Source organism: Mucor velutinosus (assembly GCF_035048745.1).
Source record: "Mucor velutinosus strain NIH1002 chromosome Unknown tig00001569, whole genome shotgun sequence".
NCBI classification, from domain to species: domain Eukaryota; kingdom Fungi; phylum Mucoromycota; class Mucoromycetes; order Mucorales; family Mucoraceae; genus Mucor; species Mucor velutinosus.
In genome coordinates, this window is record NW_027041921.1 from 1,202,235 (window position 1) to 1,216,831 (window position 14,597).

The 14,597-nt window shown below is 41.5% G+C and overlaps 2 protein-coding genes across 2 annotated transcripts; both read right to left on the reverse strand.

The window, feature by feature from the left end:
- Positions 1-925: 925 nt before the first annotated feature.
- On the reverse strand, positions 926-2,668 carry ATC70_012583 (uncharacterized protein; the record flags this gene model as incomplete). Its single annotated transcript, XM_064831754.1, has 3 exons — positions 926-1,453; positions 1,533-1,606; positions 1,663-2,668. 3 exons carry the CDS (start codon positions 2,666-2,668, stop codon positions 926-928), a joined length of 1,608 nt encoding a protein of 535 aa, XP_064678034.1.
- A 2,460-nt stretch (positions 2,669-5,128) lies between these two features.
- On the reverse strand, positions 5,129-13,826 carry ATC70_012584 (Arrestin_C domain-containing protein; the record flags this gene model as incomplete). Its single annotated transcript, XM_064831755.1, has 14 exons — positions 5,129-5,396; positions 5,457-6,393; positions 6,446-7,106; positions 7,168-7,668; positions 7,730-8,037; positions 8,098-8,398; positions 8,456-9,594; positions 9,654-9,816; positions 9,879-10,121; positions 10,179-10,481; positions 10,537-11,742; positions 11,807-12,121; positions 12,174-13,144; positions 13,208-13,826. The coding sequence occupies 14 exons, from the start codon at positions 13,824-13,826 to the stop codon at positions 5,129-5,131; spliced, it is 7,935 nt and encodes a 2,644-aa protein (XP_064678035.1).
- Positions 13,827-14,597: the final 771 nt, after the last annotated feature.

A 14,597-nucleotide genomic window follows, 5' to 3' on the forward strand; every position in this document is an offset into this window, starting at 1 on the left:
ATCATCTATGCTGCTACACTGTAAAAGGTGGCTTGAGGAGAAAGTGAATGTAGCCTAAGATGCATGCTTGTATGCAACAAGCAATCCATGTGTAATGAAATAGCCACCCAAACGTAACTTAATTGAAAACCAAAGTTCATCAAATAGCACTCGTTCAAATTCATGCTATTTGGATCTATTAATGAAAGCGCTCAAATGTACATCAAAAAACCATTTAAAAATACTAAAGTAAAGATGCATGCTTATTGTTGTGTTAGAAGGGCTACAACTGTCTATAAAGATTAAGGTATTCTTGATGGGTAGATATGTCTGTGTTGTGCAACAACATGGACAAGCTATGATAAGTGAAGTGCATCTCAGCTATCTAAATGCTGAGGTTCACCAGATGTGATAAGCGTTGTACAAGATAAATTGCTACTTTGGCATTCAGAACTTAGTATAAATAGAATAACTCTTGTCTTCGTCAATAAATTTTTAGTTTTTGTGTCTGATCTTATTCAAATAAGTCTTTTCTTGTTTTTATAATATTGAACATTTTTTATAAGCTACAAATAATAATCCTGTGGAATACATCCACTATGATCTGCATTCCGACAGTTCATCCAGTTACCAGATTTAGATATAAACTGTATGTGCACTGAATTAGATGTACGATATCGATTTATACTATGATCATGAGAAGATATGGACTTCAGATACAGTAGTCGCTCTATATAAGGCCGTCCTATATAAGGCTATGCGGGGAATAAGGCTGAAATTTTTCAGGTTTTTTTTTTACCAGCTATTTAGCCTTAATAGCCTAATTTTATATAAGGCTACAGATTCTAAAAATTTTAGCCTTATTTCATAGTGGTGATCGCTGAGATTGAATTTAAGGCCAATCAGATAATGAAAAATATATAGCTTTTATTGAAAAATAACACATTTAAACAAAATAATCACGTAAATCTGTTTGATTTTTCTCTGCTACTTCCTCCGATCTGATATCGTTCAGATTCCTACGGATAGTTTTCAGCATAGACTTTTCTTTTTCATCCATTGGGATGGTATGGTACAAGATAGTTTCATACGCATGCTTCAACTTCTCTCTTATCTCCTTCGTATCAACATCGTAAATCTCTACTGGTTCTTCCTCTACCTCAAGCTCTTGTGATCCATGGGTAACATCATCGCCATCCTCAAATTCAACAATCACGGGATTAAAAACGATTGCATCAGACTCATCTGCATTTAGATCCAAGTCGTTTACTTCAGTTACCAATTGAACCCCATCATTACTTCTGTTTCCAGGAAGTTCAGGGATGATTTCGTTCAACTGGCTGACTAGATCATCGTCTAAAGGTAGCTCGAAAGATGGGAGTACATCCTCCGAGTCGACTCTCTGTCTCTGAGCAAACTTAAAAATCAAGGATCTTCGTATGATCCCAGCAATTTTGGATTGTTTGAGGCTTAACTTTGATCCAAGAATCAGCAAGAAAATACAGAGCATCCACCTCATCCATTCTGTATTCCTCGGTAAGATCAAGGCTTACCCCAGCAAGATACTTGTTCACTGCCCTGTAGTATTGGTGCCAACGAAACTGAGCCTTGAAGTTCGCAATGATTCCTATCGAGTGTGTGATTAGAGATGAGTACGGATATCAATGAAATTTGTTGATTTACCGGCATCCAAAGGCTGCAACTTGCTTGTTGTGTTTGCTGGAAGGAAAATCAACTTAATATTGCTGAATTCTTCTTTCAATTTATGCACTGAAGCATTGTCAACCAAGAGAGCAACTTTTCTTCCGGCGTAAACGAAAGACGCATTCAAACGTTTGATGTACTTCCTAAAGATGTCGGTGTTCATCCATGCATTGGGAGATGAATGGTACTCCACATAATGGGATTGCCCGATGTTGGTGGTTCTTCTGTACAAAGCAGGTTTTTTGTTTGCTGCCTTTGGTGTCTTTCGTTTCCCAATTACAATGGGGTGCCCTTTATAGGATCCATCATAGTTGGTGATTAGTCCAACTGTGAATCTGTTCTTGCTTTTCTTTGATCCACCTAAAGGTTCCTGACAAATGGTGCGAGTTGGTTGTTGCTCGTAGTATAAGCCAGTTTCATCAAAGTTGAGAATATCTTTGGGATCATATGGCTCCAACAATTCTTCAATCTTTCTGAGTTCTTCGACAATCTTAGATGATGTTAAGTCGACTGAGCTTTTTTCACCATATAAATGTCTTGACTTGACACCAATTCTCTTGAAAACATCGGTTAGCCATCCATCTGAGAAATGGATTTGCTTATTCTTTGGCAATTCATGCATGCGGTACTTTCTGTGTGCGACTACTTTTGCAAAAGCTGCAATAGTTCCACGATTGACAGGAAGAGATTTTGCATTCATGGCTTGAATGTACTCCAAAATGTCATTGTCCAATTGTGGCATCGTCAAGGCTCTGCTGCTTTTTCTCTTCAAATTTCCTCCTTCGTAAGCTTTGATCACCTTGTCCTGTGAATTCAAGACGTTCGATACAGTTTTTTGCTTGACTGAGTGATGAAGGTTGAATTCCTTTTGAGCCCATTGACCGAGTTGCATTTGCGTCAGATTAGGAAAGTGCATGTTGTGCATAATAATGCGATACTTTTGCTCGATTGTGAGGCGACCTCTTGATCTTTGATTAAGGCACATGATAGGATATTACGTTCAATAGAAGTAAAATAAACAGATAAATGAATGTTACTGGGGAGGTGTCAAATTGATTTATTCGATCAACTATTATAGTAATAGATCCTACGCGCACGACTTTTTTTGACAGAAGTCACGCGCGTCAGTTAAGGCTATGCGGGCAATAAGGCTAAAAAAACCCCGCCAAAAAAGTAGCCTTATACAGAAGAGCGACTACTGTATGTACTATTAATATAGACTAAGAAGACTGTACCTATCGGATACATGCTACTAGATCGATATTAATTATCCTTATAGAAAGGATAGATCAGGGTACTTCGGATGAGAGACTAATTATTCATCCAGACAGAGCTAAATCATGATTAGCTTGCTGGAGTTGTCTTTTAGCATGATTAGACATTAGTTGATCTGAGTTGACTTATTTGTCATCAATCTAATTAATAGAACTTTTATCCATTGTTATAGTATATAAGAAGGATCATCTACCTGGCCAGTAGAGAGACTTCAGTTTACTTTACACCTGTCAGTTTGATAATAAAATATACCTTTATCAAGTTGACATTACTGTTTTTTTATTCTTTTTTTTCCGTGAATTTTAGTCTGTAAAGCCTCAAATTCCACAGGATCATCTACCTGGCCAGTAGAGAGACTTCAGTTTACTTTACACCTGTCAGTTTGATAATAAAATATACCTTTATCAAGTTGACATTACTGTTTTTTTATTCTTTTTTTTCCGTGAATTTTAGTCTATCAAGCCTCAAATTCCACAAATCCTTTTATTCTTTGTGCTTGACAATACGTTGTATAATAAAAGATGTAATGAAATAGCAGTAGTCGCGGTATTTAAGGCTAGTTTCTTGATGAGGTTTCTTTGGCCATATTTCCAGCATAGCATTAAACGATGCGCGTGACTGCTGCAAAAACAAGTCACATTCGTGGATTTACTAAAACAGACAATCACATATATTAATTTGACACTTCTCTAATAAACTTCCTTTATTTATTTCTTCAGGGTAGAGGAGGAGAAAATGGACAACAGCCATATTGATAAGATGGAGATGGGAGAGAAATTGAAACCTGCGTATGAAAATATCCTTTATCGTACGATCTCAATGGATGAACAAGATAAATCCATGTTAAGAAAAAGTTTTTGAAGATCTGCAGCATTATTTCCCGCATAGCCTTCTACAGGACGGCCATAAATACTGCGACTACTGTAGCTTGTTACATAAAAGAAATGGCTTTACTTACAGGATTTCATGTAGGCCTCCATTGATAAAGATCTTGGCTTTCTTTGCCCTGAAGTATGCTTTCATTTGAATTGTCTGGATATTTTAAGCAGTTCAACATGGCTATTTTTCGGTATGGTGTTTTGAATGTCTTTTGGGGCAAATAGCATGAAATTCTTATTGCTTTGTGATGGAGGCGCTATTTGAGAAGACGACGCTGCTGATGCCTGTATTTTGTGATAAACGTATATATGATTTGTACCAAAGCACGTTTCATATCCTGTGGTGTACCTTTAATTTCGTCCAGAGGTTTAATACGCTTGATTCCATTTAAGCTATTGATACCTTGCTCCTTCTTTCACTCAAAAAAGTCCTATTGACTTTGTGGATAATCGCAATGCCTCAACATCAGCTAATAAACGGGCGACTACTTTACGCTGTAATGTCTCGCTTTGTATTGTGCTTTGATTTTGTTAATCTATTTGATTTGGGATCTGACGCTTTGCAGAATAACTGCTGAGTGTAGTGTTCAGCCAAGCAAGAGTACTAGTAAATTAACGCTTGCAGCGATGTACAACCTCCAAATTTGAAAAAGGCTTTCAAGGCTCCATATGAAATCTCAGATGAGAATGCAGATTCTTAGTAACCTCTAAGAGATTTTGACCTGCCGAGTTCTAACCAAGTATAATCGCAGCTGGAGAAGACAAACAGAAGAAAGATTCATAACGTTTTTATTATTATTATTATTATTTAGTACATGTGATGATGTAGCCCATTTATCGGCCAAAGTATCATATCATCAAACTTGCATATGGCTCTTGTTCACTTAATCCAGACTGGCAATGTATGAATCATTAAACCTCATTACATAGGTATCAAATGTGATATTACAAATATAGCGTTATGACATATAGAGATGTTCTCATCAACGCACCATACTACGATGCATACCGCGAAAGGTAGTGCCATTCAACTACGAATGTCCGCCCAAAACTCACGGTAAACAGGTCTCATTCATTAATTGCCATATGGTTGACTTGAAAGAACAATAGAGAGTATATTTTATGTATTAGTTATAAATTTGAAAAAGAGATTAGATATAGAAAAAGAAAAAACGTATGTCGAAACAAACATATAAAAGTGGTTGGGGGAAATGGCAATAAGAGTGAATAATGTATATATAAAGGTGAGGGGGGAATATATTAATTTTTAGAGTCAATCTATACAATGTTTTTTAAGCAATGATCAATTCAATGATTTCACTTGCGAGTTTAGCATTTTGCAAGACATTGATAGAGGTGGCACCAAACGTAGGATCGCCTAGCGCAGAGAAACCTACACGCTCCAGCAAGGCCTTTTGGCTAGGATTGGCTTTTCGTGAAGCATCACTGAACGAAGCATCAGAACAGGCCATCAAGAGAATGGATTTGACAGATTCAATAATGGGCTGGCTCGTGCTGCTCAATACAATTTGATTCATTTTGGGTAACAGTGCATCATATCTATTGCAATGATTTGATTAGTTTTCTGGTATGCGTCAATATCCATCATTGAATACTTACACAACAGAGAAGATCTCAGGCATGGAGCTAGCAGCTTCAGCAAGTAATCCATACAAAAAGAGCCTTTCATTTGTATTCTCCACCATTTGTAGCTGAGTGGCCAGCATGGAGATGAACAACAAGGCCGAGGTTTCATCATTGATGTCCAATCGATTAAAAACGCCCTGATAATTTGCGTTGAATTCACCTGTACCATCATCGTCATCTTCGGCAAAATCGAAATCGGGATCGCTTAAACCAGCCAAACGCAATACCTCCTTTAGCGCTTCATTTTTGACAGCAATAGGTAGTAAACCAGCAAGGTAGCCCAGGTTTTGGGAATCCACGATGTTCATGTTGTCTGCATGCTTGCATTCAATATCCAGGAAGGTAGTCAAACCTTGGAAGATAATCTCTTTGGCATTGTTGTAACGTAATCCCTTCAAAAAGATGCTGGCAATGGCGAATGAAAAGTGGGAGTCAAAGTTGACACCACACAGTCGATCCAATTTACGAGCCACATCTACCAAAGGTTCACGCGCAGCCAGTAAGATGTCCACCACGCTATCGCCTGTAAAGTACTCGTCCGCGTCCAGAGCACGAAGAATAGCCAGCAGTAGTTCAATGGCCATGGCAAAGGTGGGCCCATTGTTAATTTCAACCAGAGCAATGGCTATCCAGAAGAGAGGCAGCAGATATCTTGAGTCAGAGGGCAAGCTTTCGACAATGTTCTTTAGGCACATCATGATACTAAGCACCAAGTTGGGATCAGACTCATTAAAGATAGCTAGGGCACCTCGCAAAGCAACCAAAATTTGATACAACAGGTCATCATCGACCTCTTCTCTGCCAAGACAGCCGAGAACAACGAATGCTTGAGGCTGAATAGCAGGATTGAACTGGAAAGCTGTGCTGGCTACTAAACTCATCCACCTGGCTCTCCAAGCATTTGCCATATCTAAAAAGCTGCCTATCAGCGTCTATGCATCTAAAACGAGTGTCTGACTTACCTGCTGAAGGAGCACTGTAGGTGATGACTTCAAGCAAATTGTTGACGATGGTTTCCAAAGCCAAAAGTGGAATAGGCTCTGACACATCAGTCAACGTGTCCTGGCTGATGGTGAAAGCATTGGCGTGTGGTTTGAACAGACCGAACAAGAGACGGTACTTTGTATCTGATATTTCGCTCAACACCAACTGCAGCTTCTTGACATTAGCATCTTGGATTGGCATGGTGGTACACAATGATTGAATGATATTGACAACGAGTCCATGCACAGACGCACGAATGATGGTAGGACCCACACCCACAACTAGAGACACGATATGGAAAATTTCAGGCACATAGCTTTTGACAGGGCCACGGTTATTGAAGGAAAGCATCAGTACAAAACGAATGAGGATGGCAATCTCATTCCAGGTCCAATGGTCCGTCAGTGATCTGGAGGGTTTGAACGATGTCTTTTGTAATACTTTACGTAGTCTGGCCACTACTTTGCCTCGCACGGCAATGTTGGATAATGTGACAAATGTGTCAGCCATGGCTTCTGCTTGAGGTGAGCCTACGCCGTTTTCAATAGAGAACTGAATAAAGGAATCCAATACCAGGTTGAGAATATCGTCGATTTGGCCAATGGTCTTCCAGATTTTGGCTTGCACAAGCTTATACATCTATGCAAGTAGTGTGTCAGTATCCTGGATGAATAGTATAGCTGATGCTGCTACAACTTACATCTGTACGAGCTACTGTCAGATCAATCAGATTTCTCAACACTTCCTTTGTTTTCAACGTATCCTTGTCATTTTCCACGCTTGAATTCTGACAGAATTTAGAGAGATTTGGCAACCAGGGCATCATGTAGTCCAAGCACAGGTATCGCAGTGGTTCGCTGGACTTTTGAAAGCCAATAAAGCACTCGCTAAGGAACTCGAGTGTCAGATTTTGTTGATTCTGTGCAATCTTTTCACTGATATTGACGATGAACGCAGTACTGTTGGCAGGAAGACAGAGATCTCTTGCGTCCAATAGTTGATTGCCGACTTCAAAGTGGAAAGTAATACTGATGGCATACAACAGGTTGTACGCAGCAAGTCTTAGACTGGGATCGACGCTGCCAATGTTCAAGAGCGCCATGTTGAGAAGTCTGCCGGGCACATCGTTTGGTCTAATGGTTCTCTCCGACATGTTGCTTGGTTTAGCCATCTCCAGTCTTCTTCTGTTGTGGCGGATAGTCTAATTTAACTGTGGTTTAGCACTTGAATGTACGTATTCACGCTCTGACCAACACACTTACATTCACAATGCCTTCACGCTTCATGGAAGTGAATACATGGTGCGACTTGCCCTTGTTGTATTTAAAGTGGAATTCATTGGCAGTCTCCTGGTTGCGAGCATTGGGTACAATGGTGATATCGTCTATTTCAGAGATCAAGAACACATCGTTGATGACTGTGGAGACGCCGTACAAGAACTCTTGCTTGCGCACAGTCATGACTTGCACGTATTCTGAGCTGACCTTGATGGTAATGGGAATGTTCATTTTGTATTGCGACAGGCGGTTGACTGGATGGAATACATGGCATTGCTCAGTGTCCAGAGACGCTGTGTGATGTTTGTGTTAGTCATATAGTCTCCAATTTCCGTATGTGTAAGACAACTTACTAGTTGATTTGGGCAAACGAACTTCACTAGGATTAATGTATTCATACAGTTCAGCCAATGTAATAGCAAAGAAGGTGCGTTTGGTCATCTTGTGCGAGAGAGGGCGAGGCAATTTCTTGACGTATTTGCGCAAATGAGAATTGGGATTGTAGACCAGGATGGTAGCAATGTTGTCGGATGCATCAAATGGCAGCAACTGCAAAATCTGACTGACGTATTGTGTGGGGATCTCATTGGCAGCACTGAACAAGGTCATATCAATCACCACCTCCAAGCTTTTGTTGGATGCGCGCTCCATGGTCTAAACAACATCATGGTGAATCACGGGCACAACATAAATCTCAGTAACAAGGCTTACCTGCAAAATATGGTACACCATCAGTTCGAAATCAATGCTATCTGCAATGATGTTTCTCGCAATAAAGTAAAACACAGGTCGGTTCGACTTGGAGACACCACCCTCGTAAAAGATGTTTTTAGACACAATAGACTCGACACTACGATGGCTATTTCTTCGCATGAATTCAGCATACAACTGGTTGGCAGCTGCAAATGTGTAGCTTCTCAACCCGCTGAATTCCTGCTTGGAAATCTCGGGTGGTCGTCCCAACTGGGCGAGCAAGTTGGAAAACTTGTCAAATTGGCGTTTCCATTGAGAGGCACTGTCTTGATCTGCATATTGTCGCATTCTACGCGTAGTCAGCTCTCTTGAGATGCGCTCCATATTGTCAAACAGCACACGATGCAAACAGCTATAGTCCTTTTCTTCCATGGGTCGTACTTCAAGCAAAGCATCATCAGTAGTGCTGATGGCACTGATCACGCTGGTTGTGTCACTCTTGACACTGAGACTGTGTGTGCGCTCCATAGGTGGTGGCGTGTTGGAGCTCATGCTGGGTGCTGGCACATTCGAGATCTCGCGCAAAAAGCTTGTCACCTTGTAAATGTTGCTGGTCAAAAAGTCGTTCAATACGATCATGTAGGTCTCTTTGGCACCAAAGAGCACATTGTTGGCCAGGTTTTGGATCACTTTGGTAGCAATCAAATGACCACGCTTCATGTCTCGAGACACCACCACATTCGGCTTGATCAGACCCTCAGATTCAGGTGATACAATGGCTGGACAAAAGAAACGCAAAAAGATAAAGGCACCCACTGCCGTGTATTTAGCTTCAGGATACCGCTCACGCACAGATGTTAAAATGCAATGACACACTTCTCGGAATGCACGAGGTGCCTCATTGGCTGAAGCACAGATGGCATTCAGGAACATCTCCGTAGCACTCACCACATTCTGCTTATTGCGAGACACATCTTCACCGCTGCCTACCTTGGAGGGATCAAGCTCAAAGGTACGTTCTTCCAAAGGTTTCTCAGCCAGTTTGGTAAACACGGGCTGAAGTACAGATCGTACATAGTCGGCTCCATTTTGCTTTGCGAATACGGATAGCAATCGTGTGGCAATACTTGTGCGTCTCAGCAATTCGGTTTCGCTATCTATTTCATGACCATGTTAATACATGCGATCTCAGCAGTTTCACATGGGGCCGTCTTACCTGTATTTTGCACTTCTTTTTGAATCACAGCCTTGAGCAAAACCAAGGATTTTCCCCTTGAAGAGAAGCATGCCAGCAACGCGTTTGCAGCATCTTCAATATCCGAAGCAGGACACACATCACAGAGAGAAAGAGCAATGTTGAGATCAACGCCTACCAGCATCTATAACGCAGACGCATGAGATGATATACTTTGGAAAAAAAAAAGAGACAAGCGCTACTTACATCCACTAGCTTTTCGTACCGATCTGTAATTACGGTCTCTGCCAATGTCTCAAACTCTGTACCTTGATTGAGGATGTTTGTCAGCACCTTCATATAGGCAGTTCGCATTTGAGGATCGTCATGATAGCCCATGGAGAGGGAATACTTGAGGCCAGCATCTACATTTGCACTTAATAGATTTGACATGGCAAGGATGGTGCTCTCCTTTAAGGGAGCCAAATAGGTCGACATGTTCTCCTTGTTCTAAAAAAGACTCAACAGCTTAGCGCACAAGCATTTCAAATATGCATCATGACATACCTTTCCATTGGTAGCATGCGACATCAGCTCTGGGTGTCGAAGGCGATGAATCGAGTTGTCAGACTCCGTCTCTGAGTCTCGGCATCTGTTCAGTAGCTTGAGGAAAAAGGTGAAATACTTGAAGAAGATGCGACTTTTGATGGGCGTCGAGTCAGCCTCGTGTACAGGGTCGGCTGATTGCAGTGGCAGTTGGTGCAACAGCCCCACAATAGTGCTTAGACAGGCCAAATCAAGCTCTCTGTGCAGTTTCTCGCTTTGAGTTACTTCGAATGAAGAGTATTGGCCAGAGGAGGATTCGGGTTTCTAGTCCCGATATCAGTAAAACAACATTCAGCACTCTACGCAATGTCGTACTTACCAAGGAGAAATCGCTGGTCCACTCCACAATGATTTCAAGCAACTTGTTTCTTAATCTGAACTCTTGACGCAGAGTGACCTTGTCCTTCTTCATCATCAACACCTCGGTGAGCTGACAGAATTTGATCTTGATCTTGAGAGCAGATTGTCCACTGCCAAGTTTGTTCAGGTATTTGGCGTACTGGTTGATGAGGCTGCTAAAATCAACTGTCAAGAGGTTTTCGGGCGAGTCTTCCATACGATCCAAAACTAGCTTCAGCACACTGATGGCTTGCTCTACAAACAAGGTGTTTCTACCACTGCAAATGGGATCTCCATCAGGGCCAAAGTACTTTGCCAACACCGTCTCCATGTAACGGAACAGCATGGGATACAGAGCAGGTGAGAGATCAGTGCCCAAAATCTCCTTGACCCACTCACGCACAATGATATTATCACACAACAGCAGATCTACCATATCCACCACAAACTTGTTGACCATAGCAGAAGATTCAGTGGGTGCTGAAATGCGTCTAAAGGCAGATTGCTCGTTGAAACCGCCACGAGGTGTTGCTGGAGATGTGGGTGTTGTGGGTGTGGAGTCTGCCATCAAACAGATGCCACCCAAAGCAGCCAAAAAGCCTGCATAGTTTTGCCACTCTGACGACTTGTCGTCCTCGTTGAAGGCATTTGTCTCTGGCCGATTGACCACGGTGAATGAGTGGGTTTGTCTGTTGGATGATGAGGTAGGGTTTCGAAGCTTGTCATGCCATGCTTGGCCGCCCTTTTTGGCATTGCTGTTGCTAATATTGATGCTTTCTTGAATGTCGTCTTTTGAGTCTTCATGAGGCTTCATCATGGACGGTGTCATGTATTTCCATCGCTTGAAGGCTTCTTCCCAAGCAGCAAGATTGCCAGGTGCGTAGTGCGTCATCATGCGTAACAGCTTTCTAATCTGCTTTTGTTGTGATTTCCTACCAGTAACAATGCCGTTGTTGGCTGACAATTGCTGATAAATGGGCAAATTCTCTACCACCATCAGGATAGCTTGGTGTGGGTCATCCGCGCTGTCAGTAAGTTGTGATTCTGTGCAAATATGGCCGAAGCAAGCAATAGCAGAAGTACAAATCTCGATATCAGAGGAACATAACAGGACTAGCAATGCTACTTCCAAGCCGATGGATGCTTGTAATCTCTCCCGTGTGTCTGATCCTTGCATGGCAGTGTCCTTTGAATGGTAGAATCAAGTTAGGTCTTGTCAATCTATCCTACATTCTGACTGCTGTCCGTACCTGATGCATTCTCAAGAAAGCGTTTCGTGATTCAAACAGCTTTTTAAGCAATTCCAATAGTCGCTTGATGCCATCATCCCGCTCACGATTGTCTAAAAGCTGCTTGGCCAGTGTAAACACAATTTGGGATGAAATCTTCCAAAATGACTCTATAAAGTTGGGAGAAGGGCTCCACTCCACAATGTAGGTGGGTGAGTGAAGCTTGAATAAGCACATGGCAGCTGCATCTCTGACATATTGGTTGCTTTCTCGTAGGCAGTTTGTAATTGCCACGAGTGCCTGTGCGTTCTTTTCAAATCGATCCTCACTTTCACCCTAATTTCGAAAAAGGTGAGCCATTGTAGAAAGCCCATAGATAACAACATACCTTGATGGCTAGCTTGGGGTCTGTCTGATACAATCGCAACATGTCGAGAATCAATTCTAAACGCTCACTGTTCTGATCTACTCGAGCGACATCTTTTCTGGATTTTTTATCGTTGACATTATTGCTGATAATATTTTTGCGCAAGTTGGGTCCATAGTTAATGCTGCCAGAGTCGATTTTTGAGTAGTCTTTGCTGGCGAATTCGATAAACAGCTTCCTCAGAGGCCCAGACAATGAATCGTATAACACGGTGACAGAAGGGTTCCATGGCAGTCTATTTTCTTCAGAGGCGATGGCTAAACAAGCCTTGACCAAGCTGATTTTGAACAGGGTGGGTGCACGTTGATCAAGACAAGCTGGAAACAGGCTTCGTAGAGCATGTCGAGGGTTCAAGCGGAACATGGCCACCAAGCAATCGGCCAGCAGGGAGCGATGGTCAATGATGATACCTAATCCACTCATCAAACTGTCTGCAATCAACGGTTTCTCTGGATCAAACAACTGTCCTCTTAGTTCGTTTTCCACATCTGGCACAATATGTCGAAGAGCAGAGGCGTCTGATTTTGCAACATAGGTGGCAGCTTTACAAATGTCAACATAGCAAATGGCTGCTAGTTCTGCCATTCGACCGGGTTTTAGTGAGTTTTTCAGTGTGGCGAGAAAGAGTGTCTTTTTAGTATTCATGCTGCGGTGTCCATCTGGATTTGCCGAAGAGTATAAAATATCTGGGCAAAGGATGAGGAGCATCGTCTGCAAAGGCCATAGGATGGCCTTTTTTCTAGTAGTGTCTGCGAGCGATAAACAGATTTCGAATAGTACATCTGGACCTCCTTCTAATTTCTTTTGACTTTGGCATAGTTGCATGAATTCGCCAGGATATGTTTCGATCCACCCCCAAATCGCTCGTCTCAGAATGGCAGCCACAATTAACTGTGTCGACTTTTTCAAATTGGAGAAACCAGCACAAAATTCTGATGGCATATGCAGCCCATGTTAGTCCCAAATGATATCCCACTTCGTTTCATTGTGCTTACCTGAAAGCACGATGCTGAGTCTCTTTGAATTCAAAGAGCAGCATTCCAATAGTCGCATATCAGATGTTTCTGGGTTCTCGTCTGTAGTAGTCGACAGGTACAGAATCCGCGTCTTGATCTTTGCAAATACAACATTCCAGTTACTAGCACTCAAATAGGCTATCACTCTACTCGAAGCTTTGTAAATGTCAAGCACGATGTCAGCAGATGTTCTAGAAATGTTGCTGGCAGTGTAATATTCAGTTCGAGTGATCTGCGTAACATGATTTGTTGCCTGGCCATATTCTCTCTCTTCCATGATGGTTGTTTGATGCATGATTCGAGATATAACATTTACAAGGCTCTTTGCAATGGAATCATCAAAAGGTGGTGGATCTTCCATCTCGATTGGCAGTGGTCCATCTGCTATAGACCATCTACTGTGATTTGTTGAGCTGTCTAGACTATGTATCGATCCCTCGTAGCCCCCAGCTGTTGAAGCTGCTTTTGCTGATGAATTGTCTGGTCTAACATCACGAACATATTGCCAATGGTGTTGCATACAGGCTGATAGCATACGGAGAACGAATAATTGAGATTGTAAATTTTCATAAGGAAACTGCTCCTCATTCGATGGCATCTAATGTCCTATTATTATTCACGTTGCTTCATAAATGACACGACTGAAGCTGTACCTTGATACTATCGAGCAGATTCAACAAGGTAACTGTAATTGTCGGCAGCCTAAATTTCGATAATTCAATCAAGGCAGCAACTATAATAAACCATAAATCGAGATTAGCTCAACCCCGAAGTTTCATACCCCCACTTTTATACATCATATAACTTTGTACCTCTACACAAACAAAAAAAAAAAAAAAAATCAAGTTAGTGATTTGGTTTCCTGATTCAATCAATCAAACAATGAAGGCATACGTTTGATTCACAAGTGGATCATTCTCTAAAACCTCCAATTTCTTTCCACTGTTGCTGGGCAACTAGAGATCCAAAAAGAGTAAAAATTGATAGATTTGAATTAAGCTTTCATTATGTGCTGCTGCCTCTGTTACTGTTCAATTTACCCTGACAAGTATGCGATTCACTAAGCTCGCGATAAGCTTTGTATCTGGACTCATTTATGACTGTAATAAATCAGAATAGCATGCAATAATTGTGTGGAATGTTATGATGAATTTCTGTGAAAAATGCAAAATGGAAAATAAAAGAGATTTGAAGGTTACAAAGAAAAAAACAAAGAAGAGAAAGGGGGGACAGGACGAGAAAAAAAAAGATAATGAACCAAGAGCCCTTTGCACACCCAAAAGGACAGTGGATTTAGCTCGGGGCAAAGCGGGGTTACGGCATAGAGAAAGACGAAAAGAGACCCTCACTCAAAAGGAGTGAATCTAAG